Source organism: Chiloscyllium plagiosum, unplaced genomic scaffold (genome assembly GCF_037043375.1).
Source record: "Chiloscyllium plagiosum isolate Xiang-an unplaced genomic scaffold, Cpla_swu_hap1 HiC_scaffold_13, whole genome shotgun sequence".
NCBI lineage: Eukaryota > Metazoa > Chordata > Chondrichthyes > Orectolobiformes > Hemiscylliidae > Chiloscyllium > Chiloscyllium plagiosum.
Genome location: NW_028270151.1, coordinates 3,676,749 through 3,702,973, shown reverse-complemented (window position 1 = coordinate 3,702,973; position 26,225 = coordinate 3,676,749). Strand labels below are relative to the sequence as shown.

At 43.3% G+C, this 26,225-nt stretch overlaps 1 protein-coding gene across 1 annotated transcript in view; it reads right to left on the bottom strand.

Annotated features, from left to right (window-relative positions):
• Positions 1-26,225, bottom strand: part of LOC122556243 (uncharacterized) — a 288,957-nt gene that overhangs the window by 129,329 nt on the left and 133,403 nt on the right. The window contains exons 20-25 of the mRNA XM_043702860.2: positions 20,938-20,973; positions 20,397-20,552; positions 19,112-19,204; positions 16,167-16,250; positions 6,561-6,631; positions 2,040-2,228 (exon numbers count right to left, since the gene is read on the bottom strand). Coding sequence (XP_043558795.2) covers positions 2,040-2,228; positions 6,561-6,631; positions 16,167-16,250; positions 19,112-19,204; positions 20,397-20,552; positions 20,938-20,973 — 629 coding nt within the window. The remainder of the gene's footprint in view (positions 1-2,039; positions 2,229-6,560; positions 6,632-16,166; positions 16,251-19,111; positions 19,205-20,396; positions 20,553-20,937; positions 20,974-26,225) is intronic.

Sequence of the window (26,225 nt, the reverse complement as noted above, 5' to 3'; positions counted from 1 at the left end):
ACTTTTGGAATACTACGTGCAATTCTGGTCTCCTTCCTATCAGAAGGATGTTGTGAAACTTGAAAGGTTTAGAAAAGATTTACAAGGATGTTGCCAGGGTTGGAGGATTTGAGCTACAGGGAGAGGCTGAATACACTGAGGCTGTTAACCCTTGAGAGTCAGAGGCTGAGGGGTGACCTTATAGAGGTCTATAAAATCTTGAGGAGCATGGACAGAATAAACAGACAAGGTCTTTTCTCTGGGGTGGGGGAGTCCAGAACTAGAGGGCATAGGTTCAGGATGAGAGGGAAAAGATATAAAAGGGACCTAAGGGGCAACTTTTTCACACAGAGGGTGATACATTTATGAAATGAGCTGCCAGACGAAATGGTGGAGGCTTAAAGTGCATCTGGATGGATATGAGTGGGAGGGATTTAGAGGGATATGGGTCAAGTGCTAGCAAATGAGCCTCGATTGAGCTGGCATGGACGAGTTGGACCGAAGGGTCTGTTTCCATGCAGTATTTCTCTAAGACTGGCCATCTATTGATCCTGAATCTTGCCATCCTGACAGGGACATGCTGATCCTGAACTCTGATCAACAGGCCTTTAAAGGATATGCCAGATACAGATTTACCCTCAATCCACCCTAATCTAGTTTTTCCAGTTCATGCCTAACACTGCTGTAATTTTCCTTCCCCCTATTTAGTGTTTTCACGCAAGGATCAGTGTGAAGGTCATGGAGAAGCATGAAAACAAGGAAGAGGATTTTAAAATCAAGATGTTTCTTAAATGTAGGTTAGCATGGAATAAGATTAATGGGTGAAGAACAATGGGTAAAAAGTGATTGTGAATTGACCTTGGTGTGAGCTTGGCTGCGAACAGTGGACTTCTTAATGAGTTGGAGAGATAACCTGCTAATATGGTGACCAGCAAGGGAATCTGGACAAGGTCATTGAATCAATTAGCAGTTTGGTGAGAATAGGATCGAGAGAGTGTGTGATTGAGCTCATGCTCAGGATGAGCTCAGCAAAGGCTTCAGGGAATATTGGAGAGAAACTAGAGGCAGGTGCAGTTTCAGTGCTGGGATAAGAATAGAGGGGGAAGGGTGAGAGGAAGTTTGGCCTGGTGAATTAGTGAAAGGGAGAAGAGGCAGTTGATTGGTGGTCTCAAAAACAGGTGAGGATAAATTACCATATATTCTTGTATATAGGTCGAATTTTGAAGACATTTTAAAATCTGAAATTAGGGGTCAATTTATACACGAGATATTCTTTGAGGGGATGAATATTTATCCAAAATAAATGGGAAATTTACCTTCCCGGTCCCTGGTGCTGGAACGTTCCCTGTAATATGTTTGGGCCGCGGTAAATCATGGGTAATGGAAATCGACTCTGCGGATACGGCGGTCACCCTGTACTGTCGTACCATTACAGTAATTCTGAAAACCTGGAGTAGAGAGTGTGAGGGCTGTCAGATTGGAAGGCCTGGAACGGAGCAGTGTCACCAGGAGACTGGAAAGCTGGAGTGGAGTTCAACGCTGAGCATATTGACTCATAAATGTTGATCTGTAACTGTGAAGAACTAGGGTTGACTTATATACGAGATATATGGAAAATACAAGATTTTCTGGCCAAAATAAAGGGTTGACTTAAACATGTAATTGACCTATACATGGGTAATTATGGTTCTTCCCTTAAAGGGTTGTGAATCAGAGGGATTTACTCCTCCAGTGTGCATTGGATACTGGACCCTCTAATAAATTTGAGAAGGAGTTAAACATTTTTAATTGGCAATGGGTTGAACGGTTATGGAGAGCAGGCAGAAAACTAATCATGAGGCTGAAATGTGATCGGTCATGATCATAGTAAAAGGCACAGAAGGTTCAAAGGGGCTGAATAGCCATCTCCTGCTCCTCATTCTTCTGTTCTTACCTTCTAAACTTCGCAAAGAAGTTTGAGATCCTTGTTGGAGGTGAGCAAAGGGGAGACTGAGAAGAAACTGCTAACACTGAGTCAATACTGACACATGAAGAATAAATAACAGGATGAAAATACTGACTGGGTCACCCTTAATTCCTTGGGGTCCTTGTGGTCCTGGTTGACCAGGTATTCCATCCTTTCCTTGCCTTCCTGTATTTCCTTGCAAACCAGAGTCACCTTTGTCCCCTTTTGAACCTTGGCCACCCCCGATTCCAGGGTCACCGTCCAAGCCTGGTGGTCCTCTAAATCCTGGGGATCCCAGAGAACCCTAAAAGGTTGTGGATCAGAAAATAGAAACAACATTGAATTAGCCAGTTTTTTATACTAGTTTACAGTCAGGAAGGTTTTGGCACTTTAAATGCTGTTAGGAAAACAAAAGTCATTAATTCCTCTGTTTCGTTTCCAGAAGTTTGGTATTTTAATTTTAAACTTAATTTTATGATTCAATAGTCTTCAGAGTTAGAGTTAATGCTCATTCAACCTCTCTTCATAAGACAAGCCCTCCAGTCCAGGCTGCATCCTGGTAAATCTCCTCTGCACCCTCTCTAAAGCATCTGCATCCTTCCTATAATGAGGTAACCAGAACTGGACACAATATTCCAAGTGTGGTCTAACCAGGGTTTTATAGAGCTGCAGCAAAACCTAGAACATAGAACATTACAGCGCAGTCTAGGCCCTTCGGCCCTTGATTTTGCGCCGATCTGTGGAACCAATCAGAAGCCCATCTATCCTACACTATTCCATTTTCGTCCATGAGCCTATCCAATGACCATTTAAATGCCTGTAAAGTCGGCAAGTCTACCACTGTTGCAGGCAGAAGTGGGTACTGCAGATGCTGGAGATCAGAGTCAAGATTAGTGTGGTGCTGGAAAAGCACAGCAGGTCAGGCAGTATCCGAGGAGCAGGAGAATTTACATTTCAGGCAAAAGCCCTTCATCAGGAACTGTTGCAGGCAGTGCTTTCCACGCCCCTACTACTCTCTGAGTAAAGAAACTACCTCTGACATCTGTCCTATATCTACCACCCCTCAATTTAAAGCTATGTCCCCTTGTGCTAGCCATCACCATCTGAGGAAAAAGACTCTCACTGTCCACCCTATCTAGTCCCTCAGCTTTACCTCATAAGACCTTCCCTCCATACCAGGCAACATCCCAGTAAATCTCCGCTGCACCCTTTCCAAATCTTCGCGGCTCTTAAACTCAATCCCCTGCTAATGAAAGCCAAAACAAGATACACCTTCTTAACAACCCTATCAACTTGGGTGGCAACTTTGAGGGATCTATGTACATGGACCCCCAAGATCCTGCTGTTCCTCCACACTGCCAAGAATCCTGTCTTCAACCCTGCATTCAAATTTGACCTTCGAAAATGAATCACTTCACATTTATCCAGTTTGAACTCCATTTGCCACTTCTCAGCCCAGCTGTGTATCCTGTGAATGTCATGTTGCAGCCTGCAACAGCCCACGACACTGTCTACAACACCACTGACCTTTGTGTCATCGGCAAACTTACTAAACCACCCTTCCACTTCTTCATCCAAGTCATTTATAAAAACCAGAAAGAGCACAGGCCTAAGAACAGATCCCTGTGGGACATCACTGGTCACCGACCTCCAAGCAGAGTACTTTCCATCCTCTACCACTCACAGTCTTCTTTTGGCCAGCCAATTCTGGATCCAGGGAGCCAATAAGATGTGCAGGTTAGGTGAATTAGCCATGCTAAATTGCCCATAGCGTCAGATGCATTAGGCAGGGGTAAGTGTAGGGTGAGTTGATCTTTGGAGGGTCGGCATGGACTTGTTGGGCTGAAGGGCCTGTTTCCATACTGTGGGGATTCTAATCTTCTAATCATGGAGAGGTGAAAAATGTGTCGCTGGAAAAGCGCAGCAGGCCAGGCAGCATCAAAGGAGCAGGAGAATCGACGTTTCGGGCATAAGCCCTTCTTCAGGAATCTCCTGCTCCTTTGACGCTGCCTGGTCTGCTGCGCTTTTCCAGTAACACATTTTTCAGCTCTGGTCTCCAGCATCTGCAGTCCTCACTTTCTGCTAATCATGGAGAGGGTCAATGCTGAGGGATGGTCAGGGAATAGACAGCCTATATCCTCTATTTTTTTCATGGACAAGAGGCCAATGTTGTTTCCCTTTAAAAACACTATGAACAGTGTTTGCTGCAGCCCACTCCCTCACATGCTGAGTCACCTACTCCACCCAGTCTGAGTGTGCTCGCGGCTATGTTTGGATGATGGAAGGTGACAATGAGTGCTCCCCTTCACGTGCCTTCTACCTTCAGCCTGACTGTGTTGGTGAGAGTCGAGAGTCTGGTGCTGGAAAAGCACAGCAGGTCAGGCAGCATCTAAGGAGCAGGAGAATCAACATTTCGGGCACAAGCCCTTCATAAGGAATATGTGCTTTTCCAGCACCACACTCTCAACTCTCATCTCCAGCATCTGCAGCCCTCCCTATCTCCTGCCTAGAATCCCATCGGATTTACACATCCCCAAGTTTTTAACCTACATTTGCCTGCACTTGCCTACTTTCCCACCCTGACCTTAGCATGTGGGGGAGCATGCCTAGTATCATCTACCCTTCCCTGAAGCTCCTGCCCATGGATTTAAAAAAAAATACTTATTCATTTTGTGGGATATGGGTGTTGCTGGCTGGTCCAGTATTTATTGCTCATCCCTAGTTGCCCTTGCGAAGATGCCTTCTTAAATCGCTGCAGTCCACCTGCTGTTGGTTGACCCACAATGCCATTAGGAAGGGGATTCCAGGATTTTGACATTTGCACACGAGGGAGCCAAACATTAGGGATGCTGAAAGAGGAGGGACAGTGAAGAAACGGCAATATATTTCAGGATGGTGAGTGGCTTGGAAGGGAACTTGAAGTAGTGGTGTTCCCATATATCTGTTGCCCTTGTCCTTCTAGATGGAAGTAATCCTGGGTTTGGAAGTTGCTGTCTGATCTTGTGAATTTGGTGAATTTCTGCAGCGCATCTTGTAGATAGTACACACTGCAGCTACTGAGCACCGGTGGGGGAGGGAGTGGATGCCTGTGGATGTGGTGCGGTCTAGTGTGCTGCTTTGTCCTGGCTGGTGGAAGGCTTCTTGAGTGTTATTGGAGCTGCACCCATCCAGACAAATGGATGGTATGGTGGTTCAGTGCTTAGCACTGCTGCCTCACAAGATCAGGGACTTGGATTCGATTCCAGCCTTTAGCAACTGTCTGTGTGGAGTTTGTTGACTCTCCCCGTGTCTGCATGGGTTTCCTCCGGGTGTACCAGTTTACTCCCACAGTCCAAAGCTGTGCAGGTTAGGTGGATTGGCCATGGGAAATACAAGATCATAGGGATAGGAGGTGGATCTGGATCGGATTCTCTTCAGAGGGTCAGTGAGAACTCGATGGGCCGAATTGCGTCTTTCCACGCATTAGGGATTCTATGAATGGCCAGCCCTCCTACCTTACACCTTTTCTAGCATTGCTTTAAAGGCCAGTCGGTTCTTCTATAACATGATCGTTCCTGGACAACCACGCGTTATAGGAAAATCACGCTTTAGAGACAGTGCTTAAAGTGTTTGTGCTGTAATCACATTTAAAGAGGACATGAGGGCAACACATTTTGTAAAAGTTCACGCTGTAGAAACAGCATCTCCAATTCATCAATTATGTTACCGTGAATTTGCGTTGACGAAATGCATGTTATAACAGAACAACCTGCATCCTAACTTTGCAAATCCTGCCATCCCAATTTCATAATTGCACTGCAGCCTTCCCAGTTCAACTAACTAAACTGCAGTGTACTGCTGTCGAGCCTTTACCATGGAAGTTGCTGACACATGCGAAGGTGTGATATTGGTGCAGCACGCTGCCAATTACACCATAGGCTGAGGACTGCTGAGCAGCAGATGGTTTTTTAACTCAGCTAATTGGTATGGCATAGCAAGGCAAGGCAATTAGGTGCTTAGTGAGAGGGCACTAAGAAAACTAATCAACAATTCTGAAATGCAGTGAGATGACATCACATTGAGAGATGTTTTGGTAAGGAGATCTACATCTTACTCTCTGTGCAGTTAATTATCAACTAGCAAGTAGAGTGTCAGTTAGCAGATAATCAGCTCTGATGAAGAGTCATACTTCACTCCAAAACTCTGTTTTTCTCTCCACAGATACTGTCAGAGTTTCTCCACCATTCTCTCTGTTTCAGATTTCTACTATCCACAGTATTTTACTTTTATATCTGTCTGTTAATCAGTCTACTGGTCAGCCAGTCAAAAATGTACATAATATAATAGTATTCCAAGTAATCAGATAACCCAGACTGCAGATTTAAGTCTCAGATGTCAAGAAGTTATACATAGTTAATTGTTAATAAACTCCTAGCTATTTGTCTCAATAAGCACCTGATCTTTTGTGGTGTATGTTACCTGGAACACACTTGTATAGCAGGCTACAGAACAGTATGAGCAGAAAGCCAAGAGAAACTCTTCACTCTGCAGAAAGGATCTAATGTTCACTAATCTTTGCAGGTATTGAACAGGGATAACCATTGGTGGGGGGAAGGGGAGGAGTGATGGTATTGGGGAAATGAAAAAAAACACTTACCGGGGAACCTGTTCTTCCAAATTGACCTGAAGGACCAGGAATTCCTTTTGGGCCTGGTAATGCCTCCCTGCCTATAGTGGAAACAAAGCAAGGCATGTGTAACACAGGCAGGAACATTATCAAAGCAGGGCATGTGTAAATCAGGCAGGGACATTATAAAAGCAAGGCATGTGTAACACAGGCAGAGACATTATAAAAGCTTTTGAAATGTTCAGATCTTGCTATTCTTAGAAATCAGAAAGATGGTAAATACTAATTTTGATGAAGCTTTGTAATATTTTATTATTATTTGGGAACTTGGAATCTAAAGTATAGGTGTTTGATTTTAGTTCTGTGGTTCTGTGGAGGTGGCCTTTTTAAAAGAAAATCTCAAAGTTATTCTTAAGAGTTCAAAGCAGCATTTCTGAGACAGCTTAAACTAAATAACCAGTGAGGCTACCTGATGTGATAATTGCTGAAGTGTTTGCTAAGTTAAGTTTTTAACAACCTACAGAAAGGGAGGCCAGCAGCCACAAGCACCTGCAGAAGGGCAGTTTAATTTGGTTAGTCTTTAGGCCATCAGATCTGTAAAGAGGTCTTAAACCGGTTCAGCGGTCTAAGTCAACGGGTGCAGAAAAAGCAATGAGTGCTTCTTGCAGTTCAGTGATGAAAAATCAGTGAGTTGGCCGATTTTTGTATCTCTGGGAGAGATGAGGAGATACATATCTTGTAAACATCTAATAAATTGCAGAAAGGAAACACATGTGATCTCATCAGTTGAGTAAGGTTCTTCGATACTTGAAAAAGAAATTGCTGAGAAAACGTGTTGAATCTTCCTTTTACCTGTTTATGAAAGATCCTTTGGCATAGTCATAAATAATTTATTTGTGTAAGAAACCTATGTTCTTTTGTTCCAAGTATGTAGGAATATAGGAGTTGGGACATCATGCTGAGGTTGAACAGGATGTTGGTGAGGCCTCTGGAACACACTGCTCAGTTCTGGTCACCCAGTTATAGGAAGGTTATTCTTAAGTTGGAGAGGGTTCAGAACAGATTTATCAGGATGTTGCCGGGTATGGAAGATTGAGTTTTAAAGAAATATAGAAACATTGAATATAGAAGGCGGCCATTTGGCCATGCATCACGATCATGGCTGATTGTCCATCTCTATAGCCTAATCCTGCTTTCTCCCCGTAACCCTTGATCCCATTCGTCCCAAGTATTATATCTGGCTGCCTCTTGAATACAGGCTGTGACATTTTTCACTGGAGCATAGGAGGTTGAGAAGCAACCTTATACAGGTTTATAAAATAATGAGGGGTATAGATAGAGTTAATAGTAGTTGTCTTTTCCCAAGGATAGGGGATTTTAAGACTAGGGGCCACACTGTTAAGGTGAAAGGAGAGAGAGATTGACAGGCAAATGTTTTACAGAGTGGTGGAATGGTGGAATGAACTTTCTGAGGAAGTGGTGGATGTGGGTGCAATTATAACAGTTAAAAGACATTTGGATAAGTACATGCATGGGCAAGGATTGGAGGGATATGGGTCAGGAGCAGGCGGGTGGGACTAGTTTAGTTTGGGATTATGTTCAGCATGGACTAATTGGTCCAAAGGGTCTGTTTCTGAGCTGTATGACTCCATGACTATGATTCTATAAATGCATTGACAGCCTGTTGTGAGTACAGCTGATGACTGAACATCATAGTAACCAAACTGCAAAAATAAAACTTCTGAACTATCAATCTAAGTTTCTTTTTGGATCAAGACTTGTCCATATTACTCTCAGCTGGGATCATAATATTAAAAAAGAGTTAACCAGGATGTAGGAGCAGGAATAGGCCATTCAGCCCATCAGGAATGCTCCACCATTCAATAAAATCAGAGATGGTCTGATAATCCTTAACTCCACTTTCCTGCCTTTTCTTCACCACACTTCACCCTTAATGATTAAAAGCCAGTGTACCTTGGCCATGATAAGATTTGCATATTTGTAATAGGTATTTTTCTCCATCTTTTATTTTTGAATAGCAAATGATGGGAAAGGGAATTGATGAATGGCTCAGACTCCATTTTTCAATGGGATTCACTTGGGAAATGTAGCTTGCATCTTTCATTGACTACATCTTATCAATTCTTGTTTTCCCCATCTCTCTTGCACTAATTATGTCCCTACAACTCATTGTCTTCTTCCTCCTTCCTTATTCTCATTGCTAATTCTTTCACTTTATTTTATACAGTCTATCTCTGAATTGTCCCATTCCCCTTGCATTATTCTAATCAACTACATTCGCTCGCTCCCTCTTGTCCGAAGAGACAAATCAAATGTTTCCTTAAGCTCAGTCTGCTTATCACATACTGGCATCTTCATTGTGTTTGCCCCAGGTCAGCCCTGCAGCTTTCAAAGGTTAGTATACTGGGTTTTCTAAAAAGGTATTCAAATTATGATTTGGAAAGAGAGGCTATCACTCTTCCTTCCTCCTCTATTCTTATTCTCACTATTGTAACTTTCACTGATTAGAATACTAAAAATTTCTAATTGTCAACAGAACAATTGATTGTAAACATTATGTTTTCCTCAAAACATAACTTTCCAAATTACAATTAGAAAGGAGTTTCTTTTTTCCTTTTGTCTTTGGAGTCACAGAGTCATACAGCACGAAACAGACTTGTCCATGCCGACCAGGATTCCTAAACTGAGCTAGTCCCATTTGCCTGCATTTGGCCCATATCCCTCTAAACCTTTTCTATTGATGTACCTGTTCAAATGTCTTTTAAATGTGGCAACTGTACTTGCTTCTACCTCTTCCTCTGACAACTCATTCCATGTGTGTACCGTCCTCTACATGGAAAAGTTGCCACCTCATTTGGCCCTTTTTAAACGTCCCCTCTCACCTTAAACCTATTCCCTCTAGTTTTGGGCTTCCCTACTCTGGGGAAAAGACATTGGTTATTCACCTTATTTATGCCACTCATGATTTTATAAACCTCTATAAGTCACCACTCAGCCTCCTATGTTCCAGGGAAAAAAGTCCCAGCCTATCCAGTCTCTCCATATAACTCAAGCCCTCCAATCTCAGTAACATCCTTGTCAATCTTTTTTGCAGCCTGTCCAGCTTAATAACATCTCTCCTATAGCAGGGGGACCAGAACTGTATGTTTTACCAATGCACAGTCACAACATGACATCCCAACTCCTGTACTCAGTGCTCTGACCGATGAAGACAAGCATGCCGAATGTTTTTGTCATCACCCTGACTACTTTCAAAGAACTATGTACCTGCACACCGAAGTTTCTCTGTTCAACATTACTCCCTACGGCACTGTAAGTCCTGCCCTGGTTTGTCTTACCAAAATACAACACCTCACATTTATTTGAATTAAACTCCATCTGTCGTTCCTAAGCCCGTAGCCCAGTTGATCAAGATCCTATTGTATTGTTAGATAGTCTTCTTCATTATCCACTGTAATACCAATTTTGGTGTCAGCTGCAAATTTACTGACCATGTCTCCTATGTTTTCATCAAAATCATTTGCACAAATGATAATCAACAGTGGATCCAGCATCAATCCTTGCAACAGATTACTGGTCATAGGCCTCCAGTCTGAACAACAACCCTCTAACACCCTCCCTCTGTCTCCTACCATCAAACCAATTTTGTATCCAATTGGCTAGCTGTCCCTAGATCCCATGTAATCTAACCTTGCTAAACAGTCTGCCATGCTTTCTGAGATTTAGTGGAATTTCTGGAATGTTAAGCCCCCTGACGAGTGTGCTGGAAGGTCACGTGCGTTGGGAACTTTAGTGTGTGTAACATCATCGACCTCTTCTCAATTCCCCTGCCATTTGTTCCATATCAGATGTAGGCCAACAACAGCCACTGAGGGGATGGAACATTTTTTACAGGTTTTGAGTGTCAATAGAAACTCCCCATCCATGGAGCTCCAACCCCCAGGTATCCCTGATTTCCACTACTCTGTCTACCACAATCACCCACTCCAGACAGCTAGTGTGTCCCACTGAAAGGGCCCGACTTGCCTCCTCATTCAGCTCCAGAACTGATCGCTGGAGGGGACAGGGTACATTCCCAACAGTTGCCATGACTCCCATTGGTAGTGCTGGGATCAGATAACTTCCAGCCATTTGATGGGCTGGCGGGTCTCGGAGGCAGAACGTCCCCCCAGACTGAGGTGATGATCTCACCCTGAAACAGTTAAGACCATAAGACATAGGAGCAGAAATTAGGCCATTCAGCCCATTGAGTCTGTTCTACCATTCAATCATGGCTGATAGGTTTCTCAGCCCCATTCTCTGCTTTCTCTCCATGACCCTTGATATCCTTAATACTTTAGAGCCTATCTATCTCAGCCTTAAATATACTCAATCACCTGGCCTCCCCAGCCTTCCATGGCAATGAATTCCATAGATTCACCACTCTCTGGCTGAAGACGTTTCTCTTTATCTCCTTTCTAAAAGGAAAGATCAGCAAGGCGGCCTTTGTATGGAGCCGCAGGAGATGGGTGAGATACTAAACAAGTATTTTGTATCAGTATTTACTGTGGAAAAGGACATGGAAGATATAGAATGTAGGAAGATAGACAGTGACACCTTGAAAAATGTCCATATTTATAGAGGAGCAAGTGCTGGATGCCTTGAAACGCATAGAAGTGGATACATTCCCCAGGACCTGATCAGGTGTACTCGAGAACTCCATGGGAAGCTAGAGAAGTGATTGCTGGGCCTCTTGTTGAGATATTTGTATCATCGATAGTCACAGGTGAGGTGCCGGAAGACTGAAGGTTGGCAAACGTGGTGCTACTGTTTTAGAAGGGTGGTAAGGACAAGCCAGGGAACTATAGACCAGTGAGCCTGACATTGGTGGGCAAGTTGTTGGAAGGAATCCTGAGGGACAGGATGTATATGTATTTCGAAAGGCAAGGACTGATTCGGGATATTCAACATGGCTTTGTGTGTGGGAAATCATGTCTCACAAACTTGGTTCAGTTTTTTGAAGAAGCAACAAAGAGAATTGAGGGCAGAGCCGTAGACATGATCCAAAAGGACTTCAGTGAGGTGTTTGACAAGGTTCCCCATGGGAGACTGATTAGCAAGGTTAGATCTCATGGAATACAGAGAGAACTAGTCATTTGGATACAGAACTGACTCAAAGGTAGAAGACAGAGGGTGGTGGTGGAGGGTTGTTATTCAGACTGGAGACCTGTGACCAGTGGAGGATTGGAGGATAGGTGCTGGATCCTCTACTTTTCAATTTTTATATAAATGATTTGGATGTGAGCATCAGAGGTACAGTTAGTAAGTTTGCAGATGACACCAAAATTGGAGGTGTAGTGGACAGCGAAGAAGGTTATCTCAGATTACAACAGGATCTTGATCAGATGGGCCAATGGGCTGAGGAGTGACAGATGGAGCTTCATTTAGATAAATGTGAGGTGCTGCATTTTGGAAAAGCAAATGTTAGCAGGACTTACATTTAATGGTAAGGTCCTTGGGAGTGTTGCTGAACAAAGAGACCTTGGAGTGCAGGTTCATATCTCCTTGAAAGTGGAGTCGCAGGTAGATAGGATAGTGAAGAAGGGGTGTGGTATGCTTTCCTTTATTGGTCAGAGTACTGAGTACAGGAGTTGGGAGGTCATATTGCGGCTGTACAGGACATTGGTTAGGCCACTGTTGGAACATTATGTGCAATTCTGGCCTCCCTCCTATTGGAAGGATGTTGTGAAACTTGAAAGGGTTCAGGAAAGATTTACAAGGATGTTGCCAGGGTTGGAGGATTTGAGCTGTAGGGAGATGTTGAATAGGCTGGGGCTTTTTTCCCTGGAGCGTCAGAGGCTGAGGAGTGACCTTATAGAGGTTTATAAAATCACGAGAGGCATGGATAGGATAAATAGACAAGGTCGGAAGTGTGGTGCTGGAAAAGCACTGCAGGTCAGGCAGCATCTGAGGAGCAGGGAAATCAACTTTTTGGCAATTTTCGACCCCTAAAGAAGTTTTTTTGCCTGAAATATCGATTCTCCTGCTCCTCAGATGCTGCCTGACCTGCTGTGTTTTTCCAGCACCGCACTCTCGACTCTGCACTGTTCACTTTCGTCTAAGTAGTAAAGGTCTTTTCCCTGGGGTGGGGGAGTCCAGAACTAGGGCATAGGTTCAGGGTGAGAGGGGAAAGGTATAAAATGGACCTAAGGGGCAACCTTTTCAAGCAGAGTGTGGTGCCTGTGTGGAATGGGCTGCCAGAGGAAGTGGTGGAGGCTGGTATAATTACAGCATTTAAAAGACATTTGGATGGGTATATGAATAGGAAGTGTTTGGAGGGATATGGGCCAGGTGCTGGCAGGTGGGACTAAATTGGGTTGGGATATCTGGTTGGCATGGAGGAGTTGGACCAAGGGTCTGTTTCTGTGCTGTACATCTCTCTGATTTCTATGACTGTACTCTAAGGCTGTGCCCTCGGGTCCTAGTCTCTCCTACCAATGGAAACATCTTCCCAACATCCACTGTATCCAGGCCATTCCATATTCTGTATGTTTCAATTTGATCTCCCTATATCTTTCTGAACTCTGTTGAGGATAAACCCAGAGTCCTCAAACGTTCCTCGTATGTTAACCTTTTCAGTCCTGGGGCCATTCTCGTGAACCTCCCCTGAACATTCTAGGGCCAGTCTATCCTTCCTGAGATATAGATTAGATTACTTACAGTGTGGAAACAGGCTGTCCAACAAGTCCACACCGACCCTCCGAAGAGTAACCCACCCAGATCCATTCCCCTATATTTACTCCTTCACCTAACACTACTGGCAATTTAGCAAGGCCAATTCACCTAACCTGCATATTTTTGGAATGTGGGAGGAAACCGGAGCACCCGGAGGAAACTCACGCAGACACGGGGAGAATGTGCAAACTCCACACAGACAGTTACCTGAGGCAGGAATTGAACCCGGGTCTCTGGCGCTGTGAGGCAGCAGTGCTAACCACTGTGCCACCGTGCCACCCCAAAACGGCATAGTACTCCAAATGTGGTCTGACCAGAGCCTTATAGAGCCTCAGAAGTACATCCCTGCTTTTATATTCAAGTCCTTTCAAAATAAATGCCATCATTGCATTTGCCTTCCTAACTACTGAATCAACCTGCAAGTTTACTTTGAGAGAATCTTGGACGTGAACTCCCAAGTCTCTTTCCACGCCAGATTTCTGAATTTCCTCCCCATTTAGAAAATAGTCCATGCCTCTATTCTTCCTAACAAAGTGCATGCCCTCACACTTTCCCACATTGTATTCCATCTGCCACTTCTTTGCCCACTCTCCTAACCTGTCCAAATCCTTCTGCAGTCTCCTCACTTCCTCAATGCTACCTATCCCTCCACCTATCTTTGTAGCATCTGCAAACTTACCCTCAGAATACCCTCAGTTCCTTTATCTAGATGATTAATGTATAAAGTGAAAAGTTGTGGTCCCAACACTGACCCTTGAGGAACACCACTTGTCACCGGCTGCCATCCGAGAAGGACCCTTTTATCCCCACTCTCTGCTTTCTGCCAGACAACGAGCTTCTCTCCATGCTAGCACCTGGCCTCTGACACCATGGGCCCTTATCTTACTCAGTAGCCTCTCGTGCGGCACCTTGTCAAAGCCTTCTTGAAGTCCAGGTAGATAACATCCATTGGCTTTCCTTTGTGTAACCTGTTCGTTACTTCCTCAAAGGAATCTAGCAGATTCATCAGGCATGACCTCCCCTGGATGGAACCATGCTGACTTCGCTCTATTTTACCATGCACTTCCAAGTATTCAGAAATCTCCTTGTTCACAATGGATTTCAGGATCTTACCCACAGCCGAGGTTAGGCTAATCAGTCTGTAATTTTCCATCTTTTGCTTTAATCTCTTTTCAAACAGGGGTGTCGTGTTAGCGATTTTTCAGTCCTCAGGGACCCTCCCTGATTCTAATGATTCCTGATAGATCACCACTAACGCCTCCACACTCTCTTCAGTTATCTCCCTTAGAACTCTGGGGTGTAGTCCATCTGGTCCAGGTAATTTATCCACCTTCAGGCCTTTGGTTTTTCTAGCACCTTCTTCTTGGTGATGGCCAGCATACTCAGCTCTGCAACCTCAACTTTCTTGAATTTTTGGGTTATTACTCGTGTCTTCCACCGTGAAGATTGATGTGAAGTAATTATTCAGTTCCTCAGCCATTTCCTTGTTCCTCAATACGATCTCTCCAGCTTCACTTTCTAGCAGCCCAATGCCCTCTTTTGCCCCTTATATAGCTAAAGAAATTCTAGAGTCTTCCTTTATATTACTGGCCAGCTTACCCTCATATTTAATCTTCTCCCTCCTTATTTCTTTTCTTGTTGTCCTCTGTTGGTCATTGTGATCTTCCCAATCCTCTGGTTTCCCCCGGCCCTTCGCTACATTATATGTTTTCTCTTTTGCTTTTTGCTATTGCTGACTTCCCTAGTCAGCCATGGTTGTCTCACCCTCCCTGTACCATGCTTCTTTTTCCTGAAGGATGAATCCCTGCTGTGTCACCGAAATTACTCCAGGATTAACACCCAGTCACACATTAAATGGCTGTAAAGCAAACCCCCAGAGTGTGAGGTAGCTGCTCAGACTCCCTGTGGAGGGAAGGGCAAAGACCTAATGAGATGTGAAATTGGAGAATGGAGAAGCATCAGGAGGGGCTGGATTGATAATCATAAAAGGGAGCTACATCTAGGTCTTGAAGTCTCAGGGTGTGCTTTAAAAATGGAAGATTTCAAATCTTCAGGCAATTCAGGTCAGGGCATGACCTTGCTGTCCAGTTAGGGATAATGGGTGGATTCCTGATGCTGGGGAGCAAACAGAAAGCCCTACATTATAGAAGGTATGAGCTGCTGATCTATAGATTACCATTCTACCACCGTCAGTCCCCATACTGTATTCAGTTAACTGAATCACAACTCTGGACAATATATCAAAGCTTGTGAATCTTTGGAACTCCTTACCATAGATGTCTGTGGGAGCAGGGTCCTTATATATATTTAAAGCTGAGATAAACAGATTTTTGATGAGTTGGGGAATCGAGGGTTATTGGTAAAGGGCAGGAAAGTGGATGTGAGGAATGTTGAATGTCCTAATGAATGGTGGAACAGGTTCGAGGGGTTGAATGGCCTCCTGCTGTTCCTATTTCTTGTGGTCTTATGGACTTTTCAAGATGGTTAGGGTGTCACACAATAACCTTCAGGAAAGGATTCAAATACAATTCAGTGGATAGACCTAATCGTGGAATTGTGCAATATGGAAATATTTCAGTGGCTGTTTGGAGATGAGCATGAGTTAATTTTAGATTCTCTGCATAAACTACCAGCTAAAATGTTTCTGTGTGGCTCTGTACAATGTTTATAAAAATATCATGTTTATTCAATATGATATTAAAATATAATGGGATCAGCTGATAGAAGGGATTAGAAAGAAATAAATGAACTAGTTCACAGCCTCATAATTTTATTGCACAATATGTTGTGTTATAATATTACACAACCTACAAAATAATCTCTTATGCAGGTATAAGTATGATGCTTGTATTAAACATGACACTGGCCCTGAGTCTCACAGTGTTATCAGTAATAGTTTACCAGGTATCCCAGGAAGGCCGGGTGGACCAGGAGGACCAGGTTGTGAAGTTCCACGGCACGTTACACACAGGTCACCTTTGTCACCTGTAACAAAAGAAATTGCTTGATTTTTAACTCATTAAAACTCCCACTCACCTACTTGCAGTCAAAACCGGACCAATATTTAGCCCGCAAATGGAGCCCTTTTTATAATGCAGGAGTGATAAAGTCACTGGCTTCATATCAGGACAAGGATCTTCTGGATAGTATCATATCCAACAAGGTTCCAATATACATTTCTAAAGGCAAATTTAAATTTAAATTTCCAAGTGCTTTCTCTTTTGCAAATTTCATTACATTTTCACTTCCATGAGAATGAATGATTTCAGTTAAGGAGCTCCACACAAAACACTTCTGGGTCAGCACCAATGCAGGATAAAATTCCTTCCCCATTGGTGCCAACAATAGAGGGACAATATCAGAATATTGGTGAACAGTTTGGCCAAGGTTTGCTGTATTTCCAGATATTTTGATGCTGGATGCTCTGGACAATTCTACTTGTTTTCAAGTTTCAGCCTTTCGGAGAGCTGGAGGAGGTTGTGTAGCTTCAGAGAATCCTCAAAACTCACATTCGTTTCTCTGCCTGTGTTCTGATGCAGCTTATGAACAGCAGTGGAAAATACTTAAAATTCAAGAACAACATGAACTGTTTTTTAAAAGAAAAGTCCAGAATTAACTAATAATACGCCCTTCTCTAACCCAGATGAATAAATACACAAAACTGAACATAGAGAAAGCACAGGCCTGAATTTTCCTGGCTCTGTGAACTGACACAGGAAAATGCCTGGTATGTTTGATTTTCATCTGAGCAGGGAAAAGTTTAGGGGGAAAAAGGTCAGTGATTGCTGGTTTTGAGATGGGCTTTTTAAAATACTTACTGACTCTATGTTCCATCTGCAAAAAAAATCAATAAAATAAAAAGCAGCCCTCATAGAACATAGAACTTAGAATGTTACAGTGCAGTACAGGCCGTTCAGCCCTCAATGTTGCACTGACCTGTGAAATTAATCTGATGCCCATCTAACCTACACCATTCCATTATTATCCATATGTACATCCAATGCGAGTCTTCTACTGTTTCAGGCAGACTATTCCATGCCCCTACTACTCTCTGAGTAAAGAAACTAGCCCTGATATCTGTCTTAAATCTATCACCCCTCGATTTAAAGCTATGTCCTCTCGTGTTAGCCTCCACCATCCAAGGATAAAGGCTCTCACTGTCCACCCTATCTAACCCTCTGATTATCTTATATGTCTCAATTAAGTCACCTCTCAACCTTCTTCTCTCCAACAAAAACAGTCTCAGTTCCCTCAGCCTTTCCTCGTAAGACCTTTCCTCGTAATATCCGAGTAAATCTCCTCTGAACCCTTTCCAAAGCTTCCACATCCTTCCTATAATGCGGTGACAAGAACTGTATGCAATACTCCAGGTACAGCCTCACCAGTGTCTTGTACAGCTGCTGCATGACCTCGTGGCTCCGAAACTCAATCTCTCTACCAATAAAAGCTAACACATAATATGCCTTTTTAACAACCCTGTCAACCTGGGTGGCAACTTTCAAGGATTTATGCATCTGGACACAGATCTCTCTGTTCATCTACACTGCCAAGAATCACCTCTCATTCTCCCTGACCTCTCTCCTCACTTCCCATGCCCCATTCTTGAATATCCTTAGCTGCTGTCACGGTCCTCATACCCTACATGCAACATATGCCCCTTTATCTAGCCCCTACAACCCTTCACAGTCACCATGGAAACTTAGTGACAATTCATGCCAACTCAAGCTATCACCCTTTTTCCATACACCCTCCATGCCACCTCACCCTGCATCCACAATTGGCAGATCTCAGAGCCCATGCTGAAATGAAAAAAGATAAAATTCCAAGTATCTGTTGATAAATCTACTATGCTACAAAAACAACTTCATTACTAAAGGTCCATTCACTACCATTACATTCCTTTAACTACTTAATTCCTATTAAAAAACTGAAGTGTTTATAAGCACTTGGAACTATCAAGTGTGAACTGACAGACTTACCACATAATGATCAACTGTGAAACCGGTCCTGCAGCGGAAAATACTTTAAAAACCAAAAAACAATTCTGAGGAAGGGTCACTTGGCTCAAAAAATTAACTCTGATTTCTCTCCACAGATGCTGCCAGACCTGCTGAGCTTTTCCAGCAATTTTCGTTTTTGTTCAAATTACTTTAATGTTAGGTTCATGTTTACAGACAATGAAATAGCAAGAACTATTTTTCCCCCACTGCAGACTTTTGTCAAACATTTAAGGATCTGGATATTTAAATGCCTTGACAGTGTGAGAACTCTCTTGACAGCTCCCCTTGTAAATGCTAATTTTTACCTGTGAAACCCACAGGTTGTGAGTGAACAATAAGAAAGGACCTGAGACATCAAGGATATAATTACATAAATTCAGCAATACAGAAACACGCTAATTTGCTCAACTGCTCTATGCGGATGTTCAGATTGCACACACATTCACCATCTAAAACAAGCTGTGTAGGGTTGTGTGGAACAGGGAACATGGAAATCCTGTGGAGCTGAGATAACATTTTGGTGTGAGCCACAAAAGATACAGCATCACATGCAGAATTTTGGAATCTAGCTACTGGAATTAACTGACTCTGACGATAAATTAACTACAGAAAGCTATTGACCACTTCTACAATGTGGGCAAACGTGGGCAAAGGAGAGATGTGCGGTAATTAAACAGTAATTTACACAGAGATACAACAAAGATGTTCATTATAATTGAGCTTGTTTCAATCAAAGATTTTGACATATGTAGCTCCTGTGCCTGGTATGCTTAGTTCCTCTCCATGATTTTCTTTTTCATGTTCAACATTAACTCTGAATCAATTTAGCAGGTATTATTTGTTTACCTTTGTATCCGCTTGGACCACGAAAACCAACAAAACCTCTTGGTCCTGGTGACCCTCTAGGTCCTGGTTGGCCATTTATACTGATAGTCTCACCTGAAAAATGTAATTCAGAATATTTAATTGCATTAACAGGAGCTATGTTTCACATAATCTTATATTTATTCTCCTAAACTGTTCTTCCGAAGCAGGCCATTCGCTCTTTGAGCCTGTCGCACCTTCATGGCTGACCTTCTCAGCCTAATTTGTGACTTTTGTACATTGCTGTTTCCAGAGTTACAGTGGGAGTGTGCCAGGAGGATTGTAGCATTGTACCCCTTGTCTGGGTGCTCAGGCAGTCAGCCACAGTTCACGAGGGGCTGGCAGCATTTCTATTAAAGATAGACAATTGAGGGGCCCCACTCCACATCAAGCATGGACCAAAATGCAAATCTACCTTAGCTGGAAAAGGAATTGAACCCATGCTGTTGGTGTACTTCTGAACCAGAGGCCAGGCATCAAACCAACTAAACTAACCATCACCAACGATACCTCCCATATTTGTAACCCCACTTCCCCTCCATGTCTAGTATTCAAGGCCTAGTGTGGAAAGGTGGGACGAGTAGAGGTGGTGTTTTTTTTTTGGCAGAGCAGATTTGATGGGCTGAAGGGCCTCTTCTGTACTATATGATTAGATTAGATTACATTACAGTGTGGAAACAGGCCCTTCGGCCCAACAAGTCCACACCGACCCGCCGAAGCGCAACCCACCCATATCCCTATACCTAACACTACGGGCAATTTAGCATGGCCAATTCACCTGACCTGCACATCTTTGGACTGTGGGAAGAAACCGGAGCACCCGGAGGAAACCCACGCAGATACGGGGAGAACGTGCAAACTCCACACAGTCAGTCGCCTGAGGCGGGAATTGAACCCGGGTCTCAGGTGCTATGAGGCAACAGTGCTAACCACTGTGCCACCGTGCCGCCCACTAAATATGATTCTATGATGCGCAAAATAACAAGTAAGGCACATGAACATGAAAATATGAAAACATATTCCTATTGAGGAAAACCGACCAATACTAACATTCCTCACATTTACTGCAGTGACCTCTAGAATGGGGCAACTTGAAGAACGATGCATTCAAGGTCCAACAATTTGCAGAAAATCACCACATGATCTTCCAGTGCACAAATACATTTTCTGACTTCATGGTGAAAAATTTATTGCAGTTAACAATACACTATTAAACACAATGACCAACTTGTCCAATATAAAATAAAACTGGAGACGAATATTGTACCTTGTGGACCCACAGGGCCTGGTGGGCCTGGAGGGCCTGGAAATCCAGGAGGACCTGAAGGACCTTCATAAACCTGCCCAGGATCACCTTTATCCCCTTTGGGACCTCTTTGTCCAGGATATCCGGATTGGCCTTTGGGGCCACGTCTAGAAATTCCTGAAGAACGTGGTAAAAGAGTTGGGAACTAATGTCATTTTCAGGAATTTGCATCAATAATGTATTTTTGATCTTCTTAGCCTGGCACAGTGTTGTTTGCTAAAATCATCATCTTCTGAATGCATGGAATACAACTATGCCAAAAAAAAGCTACAAACAATGCAATTATTCCTCATTCAGGGAAAATGATAAGTAAAACAGCTTAGTATCTGAAGATGGTAAGTTCGGGAAAATGACATCTCTTTTCACCTTTTATCATTTGTATTTCTTCCTTGAGAGGGTATTGTGGTTCAGATCCTTTATAATCAATACTAAGAAAGATTTAAGCGATTGGTTTTGTATCTCTGAATGAGTATTCATCAATGAAGTGAAGACAGGATCTTACCTTGCTCTCCTGGTAAACCTGGCTGACCCGCAGCACCTGCAGAGTTAGAAATAAATTAATCATTTAATTTTGTAAATACAAATCATAAAACAAGATGACAGCCTTAAATTGCTGAAATTTATCACGGTTTTTGTTTCATGAATGTCAGATACTTGATGATATATTTGAATCAGAAAATAATAATTTGACCATGTGAGCTCGTCTCTGCCAGGACCATCTGATGTTCGTATCGCTGGCACCATAGTTAAAACTCAGTTGCATCCCACTCCACATCTGCAAGCCAGGAACTGGCCCTCATACTCGTGGGACTCTTGACCTTTATCATTGAGGACATGGGCCACAGGAAAGGAAAGCTCTCACAGGCAAGGACCTGGAGCTGTTGGTGGACTGGGTAGTGGAGTGGACAGCAGCCCTATGTCCTGCAGACCACCACAGGGTACCAGACCACCAAACCAAGCCAGACTGGACCCAAACTGCAGCCCAGGTTGGTGCTGTGTCCTCAGTGATGTGGGACACCTAGTAGTGCATGAAAAAGTTCAATAATCTGCATTACACAGAGGTAAGTACTACCATTGTTCCACCTCTTCCTCCCAAACTACTAACACTTCCTGTCCTCTGCACTTTTTACTCTTCACTAGGTACACCATTCCAATTCTTCTGCTTCTATATCACCACTGACTTCTGTTTACTTTCATCTGCTTGGTACATCCCTTTAATAAAAAAAGAAATTGCTGGAGTAACTCAGAAGGCCTGGCAGTATTTGTGGAGAGAGTAATAGAGTTAACATTTCAAGTCCTGCTGGGTTTTGATTACTGATCTGCAGCATTTTACTCTGATCCCATTCTTTGTAACATTGCAGGTACAGTTGGCTCATCTTCTAGACCGATGTTGCCACAGCAACCCGACTGACTGATTGCACATGACCTGTGGAACTGACTGCAAAGACATGGATGTCAGATTCTGTCTGACCATGGTTCTATGGACTGGAATAGGACAGGAATAAGAGAAGTGTTCTGACTGACTGTGTCAGTACCACCATCAGCCTATTAAGGAGTGCTTCCCTTTGACTTTCACTCATGGCCATTTGCTTGAAGTACATGCAGTGTCTTTGCTGTGAATGGGATGTTCATGTAGCCCAATGCTGTCCAGCAACATGTCCAGCCCCTTTACCATTCAGTGCTCCCCACTGTGACAAGCTGCCTCCTCTCCCTCTGTGCTAAAAAGCAATCCAAGCTGCACAATGACTGACAGACTTTAAGTTAATACTGAAATCATTGGGTGTGTGCTAAAAAAGCAATATGAGGCTGATAATTAAGATAATTAGAGGATTAGATAGGGTGGACAGTGAGAACCTTTTTCCCTGGATGGTGATGGCTAGCATGAGGGAACATAGCTTTAAATTTAGGAGTGATAGATATAGGACAGATGTCAGAGGCAGTTTCTTTAGTCAGAGAGTGGTAGGGTTGTGGAACACCCTGCCTGCAACAGTAGTAGACTTGCCAACTTTAAGGGCACTGAAAAGGTCATTGGATAGACATATGGATGAAAATGGAATAGTGTTCAATTGATAGGCTTCAGATTAGTTCCACAGGTTGGTACAATATCGACGGCTGAAGGGCCTCTACTGCACTGTAGTGTTTTATGCTTTATCTCCAAGTAAGTGCAAACTGAGTGAGTGCTAACAAAGCAATCTAAGATGCATCCGTGCAGATTCATGAGATGAGTGTGTGCTCATGCATACAAAGCAATCTGGCAGTAGCAATGCAAGTCACTGATATCTCTGAATTCTCAAGCAAAATATTGAGATACTGTGTGAACTGGTCCGAGATCAGACTGGATAACTTGGCGGGGCTGGTGGTTTGCCATTGCTGACAGACGTGGACAGAGAGTCAAGGAGGATGGTGGCTATGAAGCATACTGAGACATTATGAAGAAGCAGTAGAATGATTGACTGGACAAGAATTCAGCAAGCTGCAGTCAGCAGCTTCTCTGACATGCAGGTCGAGATTTCGTGTTGCCTGGTTTATTCGAGTCATAGAATCATAGAGATGTACAGCACAGAAACAGACCCTTCGGTCCAACTCGTCCATGCCGACCAGATATCCCAACTCAATCTAGTTCCACCTGCCAGCACCCGGCCCATATCCCTCCAAACCCTTCCTATTCATATACCCATCCAAATACCTCTTAAATGTTGCAATTGTACCAGCCTCCACCACTTCCTCTGGCAGCTCATCCCAAACACGTATCAACCTCTGCGTGAAAAAGTTGCCCCTTAGGTCTCTTTTATATCTTTCCCCTCTCACCCCAAACCTGTGCCCTCTAGACCCCAGGGAAAAGACTTTGTCTATTTACCCTATCCATGCCCCTCATAATTTTGTAATCCTCTATAAGGTCACCCCATCAGCCTCCAACGCTCCGGGGAAAACAGTCCCAGCCTGTTCAGCCTCTCCCTATAGCTCAAATCCTCCAACCCTGGCAACATCCTTGTAAATCTTTTCTGAACCCTTTCAAGTTTCACAACATCTTTCCGATAGGAAGGAGACTAGAATTGCACGCAATATTTCAACAGTGGCCTAACCAATGTCCTGTACAGCCGCAACATGACCTTCCAACTCCTGTATTCAATACTCTGACCAATAAAGGAAAGCATACTAAACGCCTTTTTCACTCTCCTATCTACCTGCGACTCCACTTTCAAGGAGCTATGAATCAGCACTCCAAGGTCTCTTTGTTCAGCAACACTCCCTAGGACCTTACCATTAAGTGTATAAGTCCTGCTAAGATTTGCTTTCCCAAAATGCAGCACCTCGTATTTATCTGAATTAAACTCCATCTGCCACTTCTCAGCCCATTGGCCCATCTGGTCCAGATCCTGTTGTAATCTGAAGTAACCCTCTTCGCAATCCACTACACCTCCAATTTTGGTGTCATCTGCAAACTTACTAACTGTACCTCTTATGCTTGCATCCAAATCATTTATGTACATGACAAAAAGTAGAGGGCCCAGCACCGATCCTTGTGGCACTCCACTGGTCACAGGCCTCCAGTCTGAAAAACAACCCTCCACCACCACCCTCTGTCTTCTACCTTTGAGCCAGTTCTGTATCCAAATGGCTAGTTCTCCCTGTATTCCATGAGATCGAACCTCGCTAATCAGTCTCCTATGGGGAACCTTGTTGAAAGCCTTACTGAAGTCCATACAGATCACATCTACTGCTCTGGCCTCATCAATCCTCTTTGTTACTTCTTCAAAAACCTCAATCAAGTTTGTGAGACGTGATTTCCCACGCACAAAGCCATGTTGACTATCTCGAATCAGTCCTTGCCTTTCCAAATACATGTACATCCTGTCCCTCAGGATTCCCTCCAACAACTTGCCCACCACTGATGTCAGGCTTACCGGTCTATAGTTCCCTGGCTTGTCTTTACCGCCCTTCTTAAACAGTGGCACCACTTTTGCCAACCTCCAGTCTTCCAGCACCTCACCTGTGACTATTGATGATACAAATATCTCAGCAAAAGGCCCAGCAATCACTTCTCTAGCTTCCCACAGAGTTCTCGGGTACACCTGATCATGTCCTGGGGATTTATCCACCTTTAACTGTTTCAAGACATCCAGCACTTCCTCCTCTGCAATCTGGACATTTTGCAAGATGTCACCATCTATTTCCCTACAGTCTATATCTTCCATATCCTTTTCCACAGTAAATATTAATGCAAAATATTCATTTAGTATCTCTCCCATTTTCTGTGGCTCCACACAAAGGCCACCTTGCTGATCTTTGAGGGGCCCTATTCTCTCCCTAGTTACCCTTTTGTCCTTAATATATTTGTAAAAACCCTTTGGATTCACCTTAATTCTATTGTCCAAAGCTATCTCATGTCCCCTTTTTGCCCTCCTGATTTCCCTCTTAAGTATACTCCTACTTTCTTTATATTCTTCTAAGGATTCACTCGATTTATTCTGTCTATACCTTACATATGCTTCCTTCTTTTTCTAAACCAAACCCTCAATTTCTTTAGTCATCCAGCATTCCCTATACCTACTAGCCTTCCCTTTCACCCTGACAGGAATATACTTTCTCTGGATTCTTGTTATCTCATTTCTGAAGGCTTCCCATTTTTTATCCGTCCCTTTACATCCGAACATCTGCCTCCAATCAGCTTTCGAAAGTTCTTGCCTAATACCGTCAAAATTGGCCTTTCTCCAATTTAGAACTTCAACTTTTAGATCTGGTCTATCCTTTTCCATCACTATTTTAAAATGAATAGAATTATGGTCACTGACCCCAAAGTGCTCCCCCACTGACACCTCAGTCACCTGCCCTGCCTTATTTCCCAAGGGTAGGTCAAGTTTTGCACCTTCTCTAGTAGGTACATCCATATACTGAATCAGGAAATTGTCTTGAACGCACTTAAGAAATTCCTCTCCATCTAAACCTTTAACACTATTGCAGTCCCAGTTGATGTGTGGCAAGTTAAAATCCCCTACCATAACTACCCTATTATTCTTACAGATAGCTGAGATCTCCTTACAAGTTTGTTTCTCAATTTCCTTTGACTATTAGGGGGTTTATAATAAATCCCAATAAGGTGATCATCCCTTTCTTATTTCTCAGTTCCACCCAAATAACTTCCCTGGATGTATTTCCGGGAATATCCTCCCTCAGCACAGCTATAATGTTATCTCTTATCAAGAACACCACTCCCCCTCCTCTCTTGCCTCTCTTTCTATCCTTCCTGTAGCATTTGTATCCTGGAACATTAAGCTGCCAGTCCTGCCCATCCCTGAGCCACGTTTCTGTAATTGCTATGATATCCCAGTCCCATGTTCCTAACCATGCCCTGATCGAGAAGGAGAGAAGCATTGGAAGTGACATATAAAGAAGGTAAGTTAGGCTCTCTTGGAATGCAAATGCATGGAAATAAGGTAGCCACTGCTCAAGTGCAAACAGCCTCTGTTTACTTCACATTGCTTTCTTAGCACAAAACCAATGACTTCAGTTTTAACATTTAAGGCTGGAGGAGAAAATCACCAACACTTTTTGGTCTTACAGATTCTGATTTTTGTTTAATTCCCTTTGTATTTTTGCACATTTCTCATCAGTGCCCTCACCACCTCAGGGAGGAGAAACTTCCATCTCCAGAGACTGGTCAGAATATTCAAAACCAAGTTTGCTGGCTCTGGGGCAAGTAACCTGGATGTCCAATCCAGGATGCAGGGAGACAAAGATAGCTGTTAGAAAAACAAAGGCTTAACTTGGTGACATTTCATCAAGGAAAAC